Source organism: Electrona antarctica (genome assembly GCF_951216825.1).
Source record: "Electrona antarctica genome assembly, chromosome: 20".
Lineage (NCBI taxonomy): Eukaryota > Metazoa > Chordata > Actinopteri > Myctophiformes > Myctophidae > Electrona > Electrona antarctica.
The window spans coordinates 39,214,190-39,235,308 of NC_136801.1; the positions used below are offsets into that span (position 1 = coordinate 39,214,190).

Sequence of the window (21,119 nt, forward strand, 5' to 3'; positions counted from 1 at the left end):
AGTTATAATATCACCAGGGTTCTTTAAGGGAGGATAATCAACTTTATCATGATAGATAATAGATGATGATGTTTGCATCTCTGTTTAATCTTTAGTTTAATCTTATAGAAAACTGAATCAATTCCAAACAAGGTTTAATATTGCAATCAAATCCATATAAACCTATTGTAAAAAAAAAACAAAAAAAAAACATGAATGATCTACAAAGAACATGAATTGCCATTGGATGATCTGCTACCAAGTCTAGTAGTGTAGGCTACACTTCGCATTTTTGTTTTAGAATCCCAAGTTCACGTTTAAAGCGCGACCTGTAACGTATGAAAATTCTACCCAAGAATCCACTAGGCAAACCAAAGTAAAAGAATGGTGCATTTTTAATGGTGCATTTATATAGTGCCTTTATCCAAGGCGCTTTACATAGACATTACATTCACACACACACATTCATACACCGATTGCGGCGGAAGCCATGCAAGGTACCAACCAGCACATCGGGAGCAATTTGGGGTTCAGTGTCAGAACAAAAGTACTGACTGACACCGTTTATTGAAATCACAGTAGGGGGTGAGGCCCAGACCATGGCGGCTCTCAACTCCAGATGTACTTTAAAATTGTCCAGCATTTCTGATAGAGATCTTCTTCGAGGTCTTCCCAGACCTAGACCCATAAGCCTCTATTTTCTTGAGAACCTCCATTCCTTCGACGACTTTGCCAAACACAACACACTTGCCATCCAGCCTAAGAGAAACACACACACACACACACACACACACACACACACACACACACACACACACACACACACACACACACACACACACACACACACACACACACACACACACACACACTTGAGCTAAAACATTTGGGAACCACTGCTCTCCATTGAAGGGTTCCTCATCTCAGTACATACCACTGTGATTTTGCTAAGGTGATGAAGAACTGAGATCCATTAGAGTTTGGTCCGGCGTTGGCCATGCTCAAGATGCCTGAAACACAAAGATGAGCAACCGTCAGTGGTGAAAAGTAAATGTACTCATGTATTGTAGGCTACTAAGCAGAAATCAGTTTCTTAATAGACAACTTCACTACATGCATTACTCTACCAAATCTCAGAAAAGCATACTTTATTTTTTGACAACTTTATTTACAGAATACACAAACTAATAGACGCCTTATCAGACGACGTCACACTGATAAGAAACGGCATGCGCGCGCATAAAGGCAGCAGAAGAACACCACCTCTCATAAGATGCAATGGAAAAGTTCTAACTGCACTCACGTGTAAAAAATGCCCCATCAAACTTTCAGATGCTGTTTTTCTCCCAGTGTGGAGGAAGAATGATTAGGATTTTTATTGTGATCTCTCGCCCTTGAAATATATAATCCTTGGTTTCTGTTGTGTTTGAACAATAATAGCAATTCAAAACAGTTGTCCTCAAAACCACACCTCCAGTCGCTGTCATAAGAACGGGAGGTGCGCTCATGAACACGGCAGCAGAGCCTATTTGTGCACGGCTGCACGCGCACCTGCAGCCCATCAAGTATAATTTATGCTTCGCCCCGCGATGGTGTCGCGCACGCAGACCTCTACGCTCACAACAGTCGCATCTGCGATGCGATGTGAGCTTGTATATCAGCTGTTCTCTGTGCGCAATACTGTTGGGCTTTGAAGTATAAATGTCTCCTAGGGTGCATCTCACTAGCCAACTCACAAGAGGAGGTTGAATGGACTGAAACCAGCGCTCCCCAAAACAACAGGTTTGGAGATCTGTTGGGAATTGATTACATGAAACAGTCACCCGTGCGCCCATTCCCAATGTTTGTAAACAAATAATTGGTCTATGTACATTGTGAGCGTGTAGATCAGCTATTTTATAACTAGAAGGCCTACTTTTACTTACTATGTATATTTTGTATGCCAATGCTTTAATACTGCTTTAATACTTTGTTAGAGTAAGTAAAGTTTTGAGTATATGAATATACCAGAATGTACCAGAATATGTCTACATTGTGGTAATGCTACTTTTAGCAATAAACTAAAGAGAATAAAATCAGAGAATTTTGACCACTGGCAACAATGAGTTTTCCTGCCACTCATGTTTAAATTCATCTCATGAACCAGATATGGAGTCGGCATGCAGACTTAACTTTTATCAGTGCTGTGGACATTTGGGTGTAATTTCGTTAGTGAAATGATAAATAAAAAATGTAAAACATATAGGCCTATAGCAAGCCACAAATCCAAATAGGCTACCGGTATATCAAATCAACTTACAAGATTCATGGGAAAAGTGGCCTTGCTGTTCACACTTAAACATAGAAAGGTAGACGCCTCATTCGCCACTGCAGTTCATTGGAGGAATACTGGAAAGCTCGCCTCAAAACACAGTCACCTCGGGCATAGGCCTATGTTGTGATATTAGCCCATGCACAGTACATCTTAGTCTATGTACTTGAACTTGAGATACAGTGTACTTGATATGTATTGTGTACTGCCGGTACTGTAGCATTCTTTATAGATAGGCTACGAGAGACATCTAGGCGACAGCAAGGTCAGCCTTGCTGCAGTAGGCACGTTCTTCTGTCTCATATCTTATTGTTACGTCATTATGATCCAGCACTATATATGTTTCATGTTTGTGTAATAAACTTTGTGAACCTTAGCGTGATACTGTCTCGTGTCTCGTTAATTTGTTCTCCCGGGTACCCGCCGGCCGCCGCCGCAGTCGCCGTACCAAAGTAATACTTCAACAGGATTGTCACACACCACCCAGCCTGCACACACTACCTGTCTGTCAACCCAGACGAGGGTCCCGTACTTAGATTACAACAGCCTATAGCCTGCGGAACTGCTCAGCCTGGTAACATAACCTCAGTAAACTATGCATGGTTAAACCCAACTTCATACCTAACCTTAACCTCAGTAAAACGGTGCCAAAACCTACAACCCTGTAAAACTATGCCTAACCCTAAACGTATTTCTAAGCTTATTCTCAGTAAAACAAATGCAAGAACCGCCCTACTGAGCGGTCGGTGAACAAAAACACTTTAGCCGCACCCAGAGTAATCTAGTAAGAGAGTGGTGACACGCTTTGATCTCGCCGCAAAGCGGGTACCTATGGGCGATAGTTCCAAACATTGCTCCTATGGCTGGAACTATTCCATTGAGATAGAATGAGCACTTCCGCATTCCATTGTTACAATGAGAGTCAACGGGAGTGTCATTACTCTCTTTTATACTACTCTGGCCGCACCCACAGCTGTAGTTGTATGATAAAGGGAGAGTGGTTAGGGGAGGGGCTGATAATGTGATGTCACTATATTACTGTTTTTTTCATTGGCATGTTTGACTGTCAAGGGTTCAGCCTCCAGGAAGAAACCCTAAATACAAAGAGAATACATCATTGCACATAAAAAACGACTCCAGGGTGTCTAATGAAGTACTGTCACCTCATAGACACATGAAAAACTGGAAAAATACAACAATTGTGGCACTCCATCTTTAAATATACACTGTACCTGGTCCAGTGTGCTTCAGAACGAAGTTCTCATCTTCAAACGTTTCTCCATAGATAGACTTGCCTCCACTTCCGTTGTGTTTGGTGATATCCCCGCCCTTTAATCATGAAAGAAAAACACACTTTGACACCATGATCTCCACAATAGCATTCTGTGTGCTAGTTTAGTTACCACTTGTATAGAGCGTCGCAGTCCCGCCCCCTACCATGGACCAGGAGATGAATCCCAATGCATTTTTCCCATAGACATTTCAAAAAGTATTTATTTAAAGACGGTTACGCCGCGGACAAAACCAACTCGAGTCGTGACAACTCATGACAACACAAACAATATTTTGGACCAAACAAATAATTACAAAGAAGAAAAACAACAAAAAAGGTGTTGTAACCTGCCGTTTTTTTCTTCTTTCTAATTATTTGTTCGGCCCAAAAAATTGTGTTTGTTGTCATGATTTGTCACGACTCGAGTTGGCTTTGTCCGCGGCGTAAACGTCTTTAAATAAATACTAAATAAATGTCTATGAGGAAAATTAACGGAGAATCATTTCCTGGGCCCTGGTAGGGGGCGGGACTGCGACGCTCTATCGAGGATTCACAATCATGTTAACTTACCTGCAACATGAAACCAGGAATTACCCTGTGAAATGGTGATCCCCTGTAACCAAAACCTCTCTCTCCAGTACACAGGGCTCGGAAGTTCTCTGTGAGTAAAAAACAATAGTTAAAGGGGAATACCACTCATTTTCAACATTTTACTATGTCATTAATATACCTTAGAGGTGTTGTGTGGAAATAATATAAAAGTCCATCTGTTCTGTGTTTCCTAGAAAGATCATTAACAATAAAACCATTAACATGGTGAAACACATCTTGATGACATCATCAAGATGTGTTTCACCATGTTAATGATTTTTTTCAGACCTCCAGTTCTAGGAAACACAGAATGGGGGGACCTTTTTATTATTTCCACACAACAGCTCTAAGGTATATTAATGTCATAGTAAAATGTTGAAAATGAGTGGAATGCCCCTTTAAGACACTCACACGTGTTAAGATGTGTGAAGTCATACAAGGTTGCAGTCTGTATGTAGCCTGGCTAATAAGCCAGACCGAATCTCTGTATGGCATGTGATGCATTGTCGACTTTTTCACAGCAGCCAATTTGACATGAAATTTATAAGGCTGTGTTCACTTCAGGAAAAACAGAGTCAAAGTGTACGGTACCGGATACCATACTGTACATATCTTTTCCCTTTTTTAACTGCCTATATGATGATTTCCCTTTATTTATTAAGTGTATCTTTGTACGTCATTAAACGTCCGGATGAATTGAAAATGGGAGACCATTATGTAAACAAGTCTTTGTGCTTTTTCTGGTTCTATCCTCAAGTAACAGTTTTTGCATTAACCCGTACTTTCATTTTAAATGTACCAATTCGGCATACTGTGAAATAAAAGAATGTTCAATCAGTATAGGATTACCTGATGTTCTGGGCACAACATCCGGACGCAACTGCAAGAATAATAATTAAAAAGAGAAATTTAAGAATGTTGGATAAAATACTTAAATTACTTTTTATTCCTAATGGCTACTTTGCATCGTAACTATTGTGTTATTGTTGTCTAGATTATTATGAAAGACCTATAAGAACTGGCACTCACCTCGAAGACTATTCGTCCTAATGGCCGGCCGTCTGCAATAATGTCAAAGAAAACCCTCATACCATAACCACAACAACCACTGCTGCACATTAGTGCGGCGGTGAACGCCAACAAAATCCGATTTGATAATGAAAGCATCTCTGAAAAAAAGTTATTAAACTGTAAAAAAAAAGAATGCTGAATGCAAGTAGCCCAGAGTTAGATGTAGTCCTGTTAGAATGGAGCATACGGTAGGCATACTGGGGGGAAAACACACCCCCTTTATGCATGGCCGCGGGAAGATGTTTACAGTAGGAGGTGCTGAACGCTTAGTAGGGGGTGCGCCGCAAAATGCGTGTGCACGCGCCTCGTGCACGCGCATTTTCACGCAGAAAAGTGGCTTTTAAAGTGGCCTCTCCCCACGCATGAGCAAACTGACACAGGCAATTAACCAGGATAAGGCGCCGATACTGTGATACAGCATATTTATTAGTCCATTAACAGAAATCTGTTTTGATTACAATTATTATTATTTTCCCCCTCCTGTCTGAGGGGGGGCTGTGCCTGGGCGGAGAGGGTGCTCCAGCCCCCCCAGCCCCCCCCCACCCTCAGCCATGCACACACACACACACACACACACACACACACACACACACACACACACACACACACACACACACACACACACACACACACACCACACACACACACACACACACACACACACACACACACACACGCACGCGCGCACGCACGCAATTTGTTTACCCGGTTGAACCAGCTAGCCTAGCTACAGTATACATATTGTTCAGGGCATGGACAATATGTACTTTAGCCTATATCCCTGAAGCCCTTTTTCCACCAGTTGGTTCAGAACCGGTTCAGTTTTTTTTGGTTCTTCCATGAGCCTAGAGCTCCAAAATTGGAACGTTAATTATGAATTGAATGTGCAAAACCAAACCATACCTATATTAAATTGTTATCACCATGAAACTTCCCCACCCCAGTTGATTACTTACACAAAGACAATGATTTATTGTATTACAAATTTAATATATCCTATTTATATAGGAAAATATGCAAACAATTGAAAATATGAAAAAGCTACCGTGGAAGGGTTATCATATGTTAATTTACTTATATTGATCCTATAAACAAGTGTATAGTAAAAAAAAAAAACATCACATTCACAAGGTTCTGGAAAGTTTCGGTTCTGGGTTATAGCCTACCCTTCATAGTCAAAAAGAGCCATGCAGCCAAATGTCAACCCATTCATTAAGTTCCATTCATTCTGTTGGAATGTATTAAGATGATCATTAATTGCCTGTGTATATATATATATATATATCATTGTATGTCTATTTATATATATACCTTTATACTGAAAGCATATGACCGGATGCCGGATGTACCAATTGTGTCTGACGTGTATATAATGACGTGAAATAAACACTCGCTATCTCAGCCATTGTCTCAGAAGCAAAAGGAATATCTGCTCTCTGTGTCGCTTTATTTCATTCACCGTCATGTTTCAGGCTAGCTTTGAACTACCGATTGTTTGACGCTATACGCGCTAGCTACCTTCAACACATTCCATTTGTTTGAACTCTCTGAACTGCGAAGTGAAGTGCATCTCCTTCTCACCAAGACACTAATGTGCAGTATGTACTCATGCCAAGGCACCTCTCACACAACACATGAAAGATATGTACTATAGCATTTCAGACCAGAGTTCAGTAGTATGTAGGTGTTAATGCATGCATGATGCAAGTCCCAAGTCCGAGATGATTTCTGTGAAAAAAAAAAAAAAAAAAACATCAGGTTGAATGTGGTTTAAATTGTTATCACCATGAAACTTCCCCAGTTGATTACTTACACAAAGACAATGATTTATTGTATTACAAATTTAATATATCCTATTTATATAGGAAAATATGCAAACAATTGAAAATATGAAAAAGCTACTGTGGAAGGGTTATCATATGTTAATTTACTTATATTGATCCTATAAACAAGTGTATAGTTTAACCCACTCAATTCATAATTAACGTTCCAATTTTGGAGCTCTGGACTAAGAACCAAAAAGAACTGAACCGGTTCCCATTGGGTCTGGGCACACCTAAGATTCCATGCGCGGCCAAAGGAAGCTGTCTGCCGGGGTCTCTTCCAGGCCTGATTCCCGGAAAAGCTTGCCCCAGCGGCATTCTGCCGCGTGGGTGGAGCTTCACTTCCATCCACCAGCTGTCTAAAAACCAGGAAGAGACCCCGGCAGACAGCTTCCTTTGGCCGCGCATGGAAGTTCAGATGTGCCCAGGCTGATAGGAGAAGCAACCGGTGGAAAGGGGGTCACAGTGTCATACTCATAAGCTATCGTATGTACATAACTTTATTTGTTACCTGTTCAACTTCAATTTCTATCTGTCTTTTCTCTCACTCTACCTACAAAACGATGGAGTGTGAAAAATAGGACTCTGAAGGTATCTGATTCTGATTTACATGACATCCAAGTAAATAAATGTAGGCCTATTTAAATAAATCGCTGTATAAATGCATCATTTACAGTGGCAGCTATGGGTTCCTATTTTCGCTCTTCTGCATACTGTATGTATGTCAAGTGAAGATGTATGTCAAGTGAAGACCAACAGTTTAGTTGTAGTGACGTAGAAGATTTGCTTTTCATGTCTTATGGTCAAAATAAGAAAACAAACAAACAAACAAAAATAACCGCACATACAGTACAGTCCTAAAACTACCAGATACATTGCTATTATATATATATATTCTCATAGGCTGACTGAAAAGCTGCAGAGAAGCTAGTCTCTATTGCAGGCCTGTGAATACCAACCCATCTGCAGCAGAAGGTTAAATGCATGTGCATAAACTGAAGTATAATGAAGATTATCTGGCGGTATACAAGGAGACAGTATAAACACGTGTTGTTTTGTGATGCATTTGTCAGAAAATTATATTAATCCAATTCAGTCCAGACTTCATGTTGGAGGAAATGCTACACCTGTACACTGTGACATACACTGTGAAATGTGTATCATATTCTATAGTAATTAGTAATTACTGGTGGGTTTACGAGCTCAGCTCTTGACACATACATACTCAGCCATAAAATAAATATTTAAATGAATGACATAAAGCTGCACATCGGGAATCATAGGTCAGTTTCTGTCAGACCACAGCCTTGGTGAACGCTTCTCTGGTCAGTTTGTGTGTCTATATTGTAGAAATAGACCACCTGGGTTGGGTGCAGGCAGGCCCCAAAAACAAGGTTTTGGGGCCTAACATGTCCTAGCTAACATGTGCAATGTCAAGACTCTAGAGTCTAGACCAGGGGTTCTCAACGTTTTTGGTCGGGGACCCCCGAAAATGCTTTGGCAACGTCTCGGGACCCCCGTCCCGCCCCCTCCCGACCCCCAATATAAATTGACTGCTACAATAACCTTAAACCATTTTGGGCGGGAACCCCTTTTGGTGTTTTAAGCATTGTTATAATTTAGCTATTTAAAAATAGCAGATCTACAAGCTCATAGCACGCCACCGAGTGGCACGCTACGAGCTTGTAGGTCTGCTATTTTTAAAAAATTGTGATTTTTTTTTAAAAATCTTTTTTTTTTTTTTTTTTGAAAATAATTTGGGGACCCCCTAAAATAATTTGGAGACCCCCCGAGGGGTCGCGACCCACGGGTTGAGAACCCCTGGTCTAGACTACTGTTGTTGGGCACATTGTACCTGGGCCGTACTGGCAGAACATTTCATGAACCACTTCTGGCGCGGTAGCAGTTCTCTGGTCTGGAACTTCATCATGTTTCTGCATGGCCACTTGGTGAAATAGTCTATTGCTACTACGATGACATGTAGCGGTTCACCATGTTAGTGACAGGAAAGTGGCACAGGATGTTGACTCCCACACCTGCCACCCCGCCTTGTATATACCGTTGCCACGGGGAATAGTAGTAGGCCTAATATTCTGAAATTATAAATAGTTATTTATTTCGAGACAGTTTCTCATTATAATGACATTGGAGCTGCGTAGAGCTGGGTTTCCAGCCAGGGGGACAACCAGATTGATTCTAATAGAATGGGTTCACAGTTCACACTATAGGGTGACCACCAGATTCAAACTGTTCATTTGAGGGACAGACGTTACATATCACTTGTGTGGGACAGGGGGGACGGGACAGGGTTAACAACTTATTAAGTGCCTTGATTGTCATATTCGACCATAGGCCTAATATTGCCTACAATTTTGTTATTAAACCCCTCTGGCGTCTCACATTTTGTTTTAAAATGTAAATTTCGGGTGGTATGGCCGAGTTGGTACTGATATTTCTCGCAGGAAAAGAGACAATGACAGAGATTTACAACAGAAAGCCAACTATTAGGGGAATAACTATAGAGGGTATGCGCATGCATAAAGTGAGTGGCAAATCGAGTGGCAAAGTGAGTTTAACGTCGTTTAACATCGTTTAATGTAGTCAGATAGGACTTTTCTGTTTGGATGTATGGGCTGTCAAGGTGTTATCTGGTCTATACCATACTGTTAAAACTGGGAGAGCACCGAAGAAAGTTTGTGAGACACGGCAGATGAGATGTTGTTGTTTATTTCAGCGAAGTACAGCACGGCACAGGTTAAGGCTCACGCCAGCAGACATGCTCCACACACAGGGCTCACGCCCAACTGACAAAGTGGTCGTATTCTAGTTAACCGTTTAAGCATTTTACATGAGTGTGGGGTGTCGACAGATGTTTTGTTTGTTGAACAAACTGTTGACCTTCAGGTCAACAAACTCTTTTGTCATACAAATAGCCACAGGAGAGGCTCCAGGGGTGTAAACAAACCATCACCCTGAGAAGAGGGTCTCAGGCCAACACCCACGTAGGTGACAACGGCTGAACACACATGCAGGAACACACATTACTTAGAATTATGGAATTCCAGATTCCACACATGAAAGTCGTTTAACTTAAAGGTATGATGATGCATGGCCGCGGCAAGATGTTTACAGTAGGAGGTGCTGAACGCTTAGTAGGGGTTGCGCGCGCGTTAGCGCGCGCCGCAAAATGCGTGTGCACGCGCCTCGTGCACGCGCATTTTCACGCAGAAAAGTGGCTTTTAAAGTGGCCTCTCTCCACGCATGAGCAAACTGACACATGGGCAATTAACCAGGATAAGGCACCGATACTGTGATACAGCATATTTATTAGTCCATTAACAGAAATCTGTTTTGATTACAATTATTATTTTCCCCCTCCTGTCCGAGGGGGGGCTGTGCGTGGGCGGAGAGGGTGCTCCAGCCCCCCCAGCACCCCTACTTCCCTCAGCCATGCCTTTATGTGGGTTTCACTTCCTCCTCACAGCTGATTCAAATCACTTAACAATCACCATATTATCCCCATGCATACAGAGATTCAGGGTTGGCTTGTTTTTCCTGTGAAGTCGCTTAGTTGTAATAGTTGTGGGCTCGCTTTAAATTATAACTTTAAAACATGATAAAACTTAGGAACCTCCCTATTCCTTCATACTTTCACATACAAACTTGATTCACAATACATTTAAAAAAAAGAATCCACCTTACTGGTGGAGATTTTGCACACTTGATATTTTTTACATTGAAATGATTTGTAGTTTTTGAGATATTTAAAGATGTGAGTGTTTTATTTGATCTTTTATTTTATTTTATTTATTTATTTTTGCAATTATTACAGCTGCGGTGGTCTAGTCCAGTGGTTCCCAAAGTGTGGTCCGGGAGTTCCAGGGGGTCCCTGAGTGAGTTCCAGGGGGTCCCCAGCTAAATGATAGTTTGGAACCAAATGGACCCTTATCATGGGTCTGTAACTCTGAGAGTGTACAAATGGAACCAAACGGAGTGTACACCACATGTACAAATTGAACCAAATGGAACCAAACAGACCCGTTCCATTTGTACACTCTCAGAGGTCCCAGAGATAGAAATGTCATTAAATGGGGGTCTGTAGACTAATATGCATGTCAAACCGGGGTCCTTGATATTAAACGGGTTGAGAATCACTGCTAGAGACGTAAAAACCTTCTCTTATGGGGGTCCCTGGCATGTCTTTTCAAATGGGGGTCCGCGGGATAATTAGTGTCAATTTGGGGGTCCTTGACATTAGACCACTGGTCTAATCAGGTTGAATCATTGGCTGCTCAGTGGTGCAAAGTAACTAAGTGCATTTACTCAAGTACTATACAAGGGCTTACAATGCACAGTGCAATATTGTGGTACTTTTACTTTACCTCCCATTTTTGTTACTTTCTACTCCACAATAATTACAGACAGCTATAGTTTATTTTTTACTTTGCAGTCTGTTATTAATACAAAATGTCACTCAACCACTCAATACACTGACACCACGCTAGACAGGAACGCCCAAAAACGTCACATCCGGTTTTAGCCTGGGGTAAGAATTTTCTATGGCTGCCAATGCAACTTGGTCCAATCCTTAATCACATACGGACAAACATCTATACCGATGCTATCTAACTTGCGGAGGTAGCGTGCCTTGTCCACGGGCAACAGATCTTTCAACGTATGGCATTGCAAATACGTTTGATAATCACTACTCTGCTCAATATTGTTTTGAAAATGCCGCAAATTGCATTGCAATGAATGAGCGCAAATCACAACTTCCCCCGGGGGTGGGCGGAGTCACAGTTTGAGGCGCTGATTACGCGCCGTGGTGTCAGTGTATACTTTGGTTATTGGAAAAAAGCTGATCTACAATGTGAAGTGCTATGATCTTATAGATCTGTTTTTTTAACATTTAAAACATCTGAGTAGGCTACTTTTACTTTGGTACTATATTTGTAGTGTATTTTAATACCAATACTTTTGTACATTTTAAGCTCCAATTTTGCAAAATAAGCCGACAGAAGTCCCCCCCCCCCCATGCAAATACCACCTCTCAGCTTGTAGAGAGGTGGTTGCTATTTTCTGAAAATGTGAGTAGGCCTACTCTTACTTTGGTACTCAAAGTACAGTTTTTATACTAAAACATTTTTACATTTCAAGCTCCAAATATGCATATTATTTGAAAAGGCATTATTGATGATTATTAGCGAGGTGCGCAACATCTGAAGGACTCTATTATAAGTAAATGTAGGCTACTTATACTTTCCACCACTGCCCGGTAGGCAGACATCTCCGATTGTCTGGCAAAAACAAATCTCTCAAGAACAGATTCCGAGCTATGCTAAACAAACAGCAGAGGGCGCTGTTTTTCCCTTTTTTTGCCGATGGGTTCCCAGATTGGGCAAAAACAGACTGTTCGGTTATTTGGCGATGTTGTGCCCGGCTCCGACCAGCCCATGCAGTAGGCAGAGTTAAAGGACTAACACGCACAGTTGAACTAAATGCTCCCAATGATAGCTTATATTTGATGAACTCAAACGTGCATTTTATAGGGTTTTTATTAATTCATATTAATTATAAACACTTACAATCATACATTCACACGTTCTGTTCACACTTCCCCCCAACTCAAGATGAATACAGTAACCCCGGAATCTGGATTACAGGTCCTATTGGTCTGTAGTTCTATCCTAACTCTGTCGGTAGGGTTTACTATCATTTGAACACTCTAATCTCCCAGATCATGGTACAGTTTAGCTTGTCATTGTTGTTTCTCAGACTTAGTTATTAATTATGTGTAATCATGTGATTAAGTGGTTTTAAATCTACCTTATCGTTAATCAGATGGTAATTGATCAACGATGGGGAGACAAGAACACAGATGACATTTGGTTACAATCTAAACATCATATTACATCAATTATTAATAATGTACAATTATATATCGCATAATACATTATAGCATATAATTACCGCTGGTCTCTGCCTAGACATGTCACGTTCGATGGTATTGGTGAATCTAATTTACACTTTGTGCCATACAGAATAGTCAATGCAGCCTTCTGACTGATCCCACCTCCATACTGACACTTTCAGCCAATCAGATCCCACAGACCATCCAGCTTGCACCTCTGGCTACAGCAGCTCCTATTACAGTCCCTGTAATGCCCAACTACTGTTTAGATTATTACAGGTATTTATCATTTAGCCTTTTTACCAACCCAATATTATTTAGAACACATTTACACAATTGAAAGGGATTAAAGATTGGTTACTTCATCCCCCATTTTCCATGTTCTATTTGTGTGAGTTGACACTGCCCTGTGAAAGGAGTCAATAATGGCCTGTCTTCCAACAGGAGAAAGCCGTAAAACCCCCGATAACCACCGGTCTGTTTTGTAGAATGGAATGTGGGGACCTGAGCTCTCTCACCCTAGAGGAGCTGCTTAATCTCCAATCAATCTGACCCAATATATAATTTCTCATTATGAGTACAAATCTCGCACACCCATAATTAACCAAACACTCCTCACGCAGTGATGAAAATTGATCTGGTTATTCATTTTTCATAAACTGAAAGATTATTTTTGATATTAATTTTTTTTCGGAAACATTATTTTTTGATATTTGGGCGCATGCCATTTTTAGTAATTTCGGAACCTGTTAAATAATACTGGATCCACATACTGAAGTTATAACATTATACAACTTTGAAAAACACATTAAAATAAAACACAACCCATTAACTGCATAAATCAATAAAACAATGAAAATAATAAAAGGTTTACATGCGTCGATATCGTGGACATTTTTTGTAATTATCCCAACGCACCCTTAAGTATTAAAATCAGTTACAGCTAATCAAACTTATGTATACTTCTATTAATGTGGTGCAGTGCATCTCCACTTTGTAGGAGAGAAGCTGTTTCTGTCATGTCAGTTAGGGGTTACCTAACTGACATGAACTTTTGGTCACCTCTGTCCGTTTAATCTTATGGCTGTTTGCCCGGACAAAGCTTCAGACTTATCTAAACAACCCCCTTGGTTTGAGGAAGAAGGACAGTTTATTTTCCACACAAGACTGGTTCCTTATCTTTAAGAAAACATGACCTCCTGTGCCCCCCACCTGAAACGACTCTTTTGGTTGCAGAATGGGGCCCAGTTGGTAAACACATGTTTAAACAATGCAGTTTATTACCCCTGGTTATTTCCTAACCAAACATGATTACAAACTTGTCTTAGTATTTTGTCACCTTGCTAGGAACTTCAAATTGTGATTTTAACAAAATAACCGATTTTGCATCTCAACAACTTGGTATCATTTGACTTTTTGGATTTTTTACTTTGACTTTTACCAAAAGCAACCCAATTGAAAATTGCAAACCCTTGCAACATCTTAACCACATTATGTGTCTTTCACACATGCAGTCTTTGTGCTTGTGTGTGTGTTAATTTGTGCGTGCGTGCGCGCACACGCGCTCACGCACAAAACCCACTTGCACTTTGAGAGACAGTGTTCCCCCCTCCCAATCGAAGGAAACTTAATCATTTTACCAGCATTCTTTCACATTTGTCCATTGTCCATAAGGACTTAATTGGCACAAATTAAATCCACTTATCTGCTACTCGTTGTCTAGTACAGATATAATGAACCCACATACATCATCACATTTATTATGCACAGATCAGACACACATCTCGTGTGTGAGTGTGTGTGTGCGTGCGCGTGCGTGTGTGTGTGTGTGTGCTGTTTGTGACATCTTGTTGTCTTTCTGAAGCCCCAATTGTTCCCTGCTGTAGGAAAAACGAATGGGTAGAGAAGCATTTCACATGCTACTCTTTCTGACCCAGTTCTGATCTCGCTGGCATGAAAGCGTTCACCCACCCCCATCTTTTTCCTTTTCTAGGATCTAAAAGGACAGGAGCCATTGTGGCCTTCTTCTCAGCCGCTTTACAAACTCGACACAACAAATGTGTCGACACTGCGGTTTTCTGTACCAGACTGGACTTTGCCATTCCCGGTTTGCCACCCTTCACGGGGGCAATCTTCGGGTGACCCCTCACGAAAGTCACCCCAGGGTGCTTCTCTGGCTCGCCTGGACCCCTCACGGGACCCCTCACGAAAGTCACCCCAGGGTGCTTGGCGTGTGTGTCATGCACCTCCCCCACCGCCTCTTGAACGCGTGGACTGGCACCAGTAATGCCACAAATCACGCTCGGCGTTTCTGTGGTGAGAAGGATCGACGACCCGTCGGCCTTGCCCACAACGTCTGCGGGCATGGCTCTGATGATGAACGGTGAGGCGTAGGCAGCCTCCAGCTCCTCCGGAAGGCCGCTCACCTGTTCCGCTCTTGTTGACAGCTCTGCTGCTGCTGTCGGTCCCACTTCGATGTTCGGCCATTCCTCCTCTGTCGAAGGCTGCGGAAACGTCGTGTGGTTCTCGTCGGTTCCCTCAGCTCTGCCCATAGCCGCTCTTGGCCTGCTACGGTGCTGACTGAGGGCTTGTCCTGTCGTGGGTTCGTTGCCCACGGTAGAGGGCTCTGGCTTCCCTGCATGGATACTGCAGGAAGCACCAGGCTGTGCCTCCGTTGTGACAGGCTCTATCTGCTCCCAGCCCGGATGACTGGTAGCCCTGTCTCTTCGCCCCTCTGGGGCTGTCCCGGTCCCCGCTGGCACCGTCTCCGCTCCGCCCGTCTCTGCGCTGGCGAAAGGGTCCGTGATGTCACATCTCGTGACGTCTGGTGCTGCGTCTGCGGGCTGGATGCCCCTCTCCTCTGGGGCTCCTATGTTCCTGCTCTCTGCAGGACACTCACAGAGGCCTATCTGGTGGCACCCTGCTGTGACGACACCTCTGGCTATCCTGTCATTCTCCTGACAGATAGCAGCCCTGATTACACGGTATCTTTCACTGTTGTACTGTTTAACATATAAATTCAGTAATTCATTTTCTATGTGTGCGAGTCTATCTTCGTTTTGTTCCTGAAGGAATATCTCGTAATCTGACGACGCGTCTATCACATCGTCCATCGCCCTGTCCAGCTCAGCAAAACTTTCAGTTATCTCACTGGATGAACCCCTGTCCATACAAAGATCCACCCTATAGGTTGTGCTATCAAACATAGCTTGAGCCTGTGAGCTCTGTATCTGTAGCTCATTTAAAGAAGCCATTTTTCCACCCCCTCTGTCCCTCCCTTTAACAAACAGTACAGGAACTAATTGGACTGGGTTAGTGGTTTAGTCGACTTCACAAATCATTCATTCACTCAAGTAAATGGTTAGTTTTTTGCCCAGCTTTAATTAGCGGACTCTGACATTACTTGTTCTCAGAGAAGCCCATACTTCCCTGTTAAATACCTTCACCAAATAAACCTTTTTATACTATAACCTTTTTATATTATATAGATTATATATAATATAAGTATATAGATTTATATTGGCCGTGGGCGGTCAAACTCTAAAGCCTTCCGTAAACCTGGATTACAGGTTTTGCTAGATGCGTCACGCAACAGTTATTATAGACACGCCCTTCCTTTATGCGCACTTCAAAGCGCGCTTTCAGCGTTAAACATTATTGACTGGTAAGATTATTGCATCGCCTTTAATGCTGAGTTTAAAACCCTATTTTGTTCTAAACATTTATCACCGCTATTAATTACTACTTTGGTAGATTATACCGCATGACAGTAATTACCAGTCCCCCTGTCACTCCAGTGACACATTGGGACATTTGCATGACAGTGGAAAGAGGAATTTCCCCCCCCCTCACATGCACTAACTGCTGTTCTTCTTGGTGCGGTCTCAGCACCCAGAAGGAAACACTTTTATTGTGGTTACTATAAAAAGCACCTCTCTTGGTTTAAACGACCGGTATCTTATCCGGTCTCAATTAAACTTTATGTTTGGTTACAAATAGTCTTTAATAATCAGTTTCCTAAACTGACCGTCGATTAGAACTTTGCCCTATCGAACAATGACTCCCAAACCATTAGTTAAACCCGCAGTCACTTTTGCGGCTCACGGTTTTAACTGTCCGTTTCAGATGGCCCCATAACCACACAAACGGTTTAACGGTGTCGCATTTATTAGTAGCACAAATCAAACGGCATGCCGTCACGGCAGCATTTATAGTTGATTTAATCCTGTGGATACTAACGACTGCGGCATCGCACTCACATGCGCTGCTATCAACGCACGGTTTGAATTTCAGTTGAATACACGTCACACCAGACAACCACAATCAAACGGGGTGCCGTCTTTCGGCCACAATTCTGTCTGATTTAATCTTGTGGTTATTAGTGTGGCACGATTCAACTCTGTGTGCTGGTCCCAACACAAACCGTCTCAGTTGAACTATATTCTGAATTAAACAACTTTAAATTGCAGATCCCTTTAGTGACTGCTATTTAAAGCCCTTTACAACGCGGTAGCAATTTAAACTGTAATATGTCAAACGGTTTCGGTTCAGACTATATTATATCTTAAATATGCCCGGGCGCGTGTTGAGCTGCACGCTGATCCCAGCGGCACTTTCTTTCTGTTCAAACTAGGCACTTTAGTGGCTCTATGGTTTAAACAGTTCGCACGGCGGCGAATTAACTTTCGCTCGGCGGCGAATTACTATGCACTGATCCCAATGCACAGTACGACTGCCTTTAAATTGTGGTCACTTTAGTGACCACTAATTTAAAGTTCTTTAAACGCGGTAGCGATTGAAACCATAATATGTCCAAACGATCTCAGTTTAGGCTATATTATGCTTCCAAACCGCCCGGCCGTGATCTAAGCTGTGCGCTGATGCGCACGGTACAGATCTTGTCGCTGCACGCAGCGATTTACACTAGCAATATGTCTAGATTATAGGCTATTACTAGTCAAACCGCCCGGCCGCGATTTCAAACTGTGCGCTGATCCCAGCGCACGGTACTTTCTTTTAAATCAAGTCACGTCAGTGACCTACCCCGATTTAAAACTGTGCGCTGATCCCAGCGCACGGTACAAAACTCTTAAATCTATGATTTAAACCTGTGCACTTTAGTGCACAACGATTTAAAACTGTAATATGTCTAGATTATAGACTATATTACGGCACCACGATTTAAAACTGTTCGGTTATTTGGCGATGTTGTGCCCGGCTCCGACCAGCCCATGCAGTAGGCAGAGTTAAAGGACTAACACGCACAGTTGAACTAAATGCTCCCAATGATAGCTTATATTTGATGAACTCAAACGTGCATTTTATAGGGTTTTTATTAATTCATATTAATTATAAACACTTACAATCATACATTCACACGTTCTGTTCACACTTCCCCCCAACTCAAGATGAATACAGTAACCCCGGAATCTGGATTACAGGTCCTATTGGTCTGTAGTTCTATCCTAACTCTGTCGGTAGGGTTTACTATCATTTGAACACTCTAATCTCCCAGATCATGGTACAGTTTAGCTTGTCATTGTTGTTTCTCAGACTTAGTTATTAATTATGTGTAATCATGTGATTAAGTGGTTTTAAATCTACCTTATCGTTAATCAGATGGTAATTGATCAACGATGGGGAGACAAGAACACAGATGACATTTGGTTACAATCTAAACATCATATTACATCAATTATTAATAATGTACAATTATATATCGCATAATACATTATAGCATATAATTACCGCTGGTCTCTGCCTAGACATGTCACGTTCGATGGTATTGGTGAATCTAATTTACACTTTGTGCCATACAGAATAGTCAATGCAGCCTTCTGACTGATCCCACCTCCATACTGACACTTTCAGCCAATCAGATCCCACAGACCATCCAGCTTGCACCTCTGGCTACAGCAGCTCCTATTACAGTCCCTGTAATGCCCAACTACTGTTTAGATTATTACAGGTATTTATCATTTAGCCTTTTTACCAACCCAATATTATTTAGAACACATTTACACAATTGAAAGGGATTAAAGATTGGTTACTTCATCCCCCATTTTCCATGTTCTATTTGTGTGAGTTGACACTGCCCTGTGAAAGGAGTCAATAATGGCCTGTCTTCCAACAGGAGAAAGCCGTAAAACCCCCGATAACCACCGGTCTGTTTTGTAGAATGGAATGTGGGGACCTGAGCTCTCTCACCCTAGAGGAGCTGCTTAATCTCCAATCAATCTGACCCAATATATAATTTCTCATTATGAGTACAAATCTCGCACACCCATAATTAACCAAACACAGACTATACCTCAGGTACCACAGGTGGGTACAGCTAGATTAAACAGGAGCTGGGCAAGCAAAGGCAGGTGTGTGTTTACCACTAATGGCATCTGGCCCCGGGGGTGATGATGAAATAGTGGCTCAGGTGCAGCGGTGGGGGAAATCAGCCCTCAACTGCTTCTGACATACATACTAGTAGGGGCGAGACTCCCCTCACTTTGAGTGGCACCGAATGTGGAAGCAACAGATGTATTTCTGACAGAATTACCAGTCTGGTATAAAGGCTCATACATAGTCTGGATTTTCGGTGGTTAGGTGACCACCGAACTACAACATGACGTCACGAGCCGTGGTGAAGAGCAAACCACCGCCACCGCTCCAGCCCTTCTCTCTGTTTTTACTCACCACCGCTCAACGTTATTTCAGCTCCGGTGGTCATCTCACCACCGAAAATCCAGACTATGAATATAGGCCTTAACTGTCTTTCTGACAGAATTAGCAGTCTGGTAACTGTCTTTCTGATAGAATTACCAGTCTGGTAACTGTCTGACAGAATTACCAGTCTGGTAACTGTCTTTCTGACAGAATTAGCAGTCTGGTATAACTGTCTTTCTGACAGAATTAGCATCGGATTCATGCATTCTCATGTAAAAAGAAAGAAAATCCTCACCCAGTAGGGGTGGGGTAGGGGCAAGGACTGTCTAAAGAGGACGAGACGCGAAGACCGTACGGGCGACGCCATGTTGCTCCATGGTGCTCCATGGAAGGAAAGAAACATGCGCAGTTGAGACCAAGGAAGATGAACGCGGAAGTGTTGGCTGCATATAGCCCATTGCGCATGTTTCTTTCCTTCCATGGAGCAACATGGCGTCGCCCGTACGGTCTTCGCGTCTCGTCCTCTTTAGACAGTCCTTGGGTAGGGGAGGGAAGCTTCGCCCTCCCATCCCCTCCCCATATTTATGTCAGAAGCCATTGAGGGCTGATTTGACCCTTGTGCTCAGGTGCAATGTTGTTCTGTAGCTACGTAGGTCTATCTTACAGTGTCATACAAAGAAAGATATGCAACCATATATCAAATACAAAGTCCCCTGAATGTGTAGACTAGTATCAAAAATAAACTAGTGTTGTAATAATCGGTGGGTTTCAGATGGGAAGGATTAGTATGAATCACCATTCCAATTCATTCAGGGCTTTATTATTAGCGTGAGAAAACAATGTTTAAATTTACATTCATAAGGAGACACTTTTATTTTTGCTACAAGTTAACTAAATATTAATGTTACATTGGTGAAGGATACAGTATACCCCAGCATGTATGCGTTTGAATAATGTTTGTCTTGAACTTGGTTTCTGAGGTTTTTTTATCCAGTGTTGAACCAGTGTTGTTTCTATCCACCCCTAATGGTGAACAACCCGCGTTTTTAAACGTAGAAGAAATCTCGGAGTCCAAAGTGGCAAAAATCTTTCTCATACAGAGAACGTAGTTTTCAAGCCTTTTGACCATCTCAATATCAGCTTTAACACTTTGAAACCATGAGGCCTTCAAACATAATGTTTTGCCAATTCTATACCTCATAATGTACTTCTTACAGATGTACGTAAGAGTTGCTATTTTCTTCTTTTCTATATAGTTCTAATATCACCCAGGGTTCTTTAAGGGAGGATAATCAACTTTTCACCAACTTTATCATGATAGATAATAGATGTGATGTTTGCATCTCTGTTTAATCTTTAGTTTATAGAAAACTGAATCAATTCCAAACAAGGTTTAATATTGCAATCAAATCCATATACACCTATTGTAAAAAAAAAAACAAAAAAAAAACATGAATGATCTACAAAGAACATAAATTGCCTTTGGATGATCTGCTACCAAGT

General features: G+C 41.9%; 1 protein-coding gene across 1 annotated transcript; it reads right to left on the minus strand.

The window, feature by feature from the left end:
- Positions 1-356: 356 nt before the first annotated feature.
- On the minus strand, positions 357-5,243 carry LOC306913316 (peptidyl-prolyl cis-trans isomerase A-like; the record flags this gene model as incomplete). The annotated part of the gene is made up of 6 exons (XM_079489904.1): positions 357-738; positions 914-989; positions 3,523-3,619; positions 4,134-4,222; positions 5,004-5,034; positions 5,184-5,243. The coding sequence occupies 6 exons, from the start codon at positions 5,241-5,243 to the stop codon at positions 606-608; spliced, it is 486 nt and encodes a 161-aa protein (XP_079346030.1). The 3' UTR covers positions 357-605.
- Positions 5,244-21,119: the final 15,876 nt, after the last annotated feature.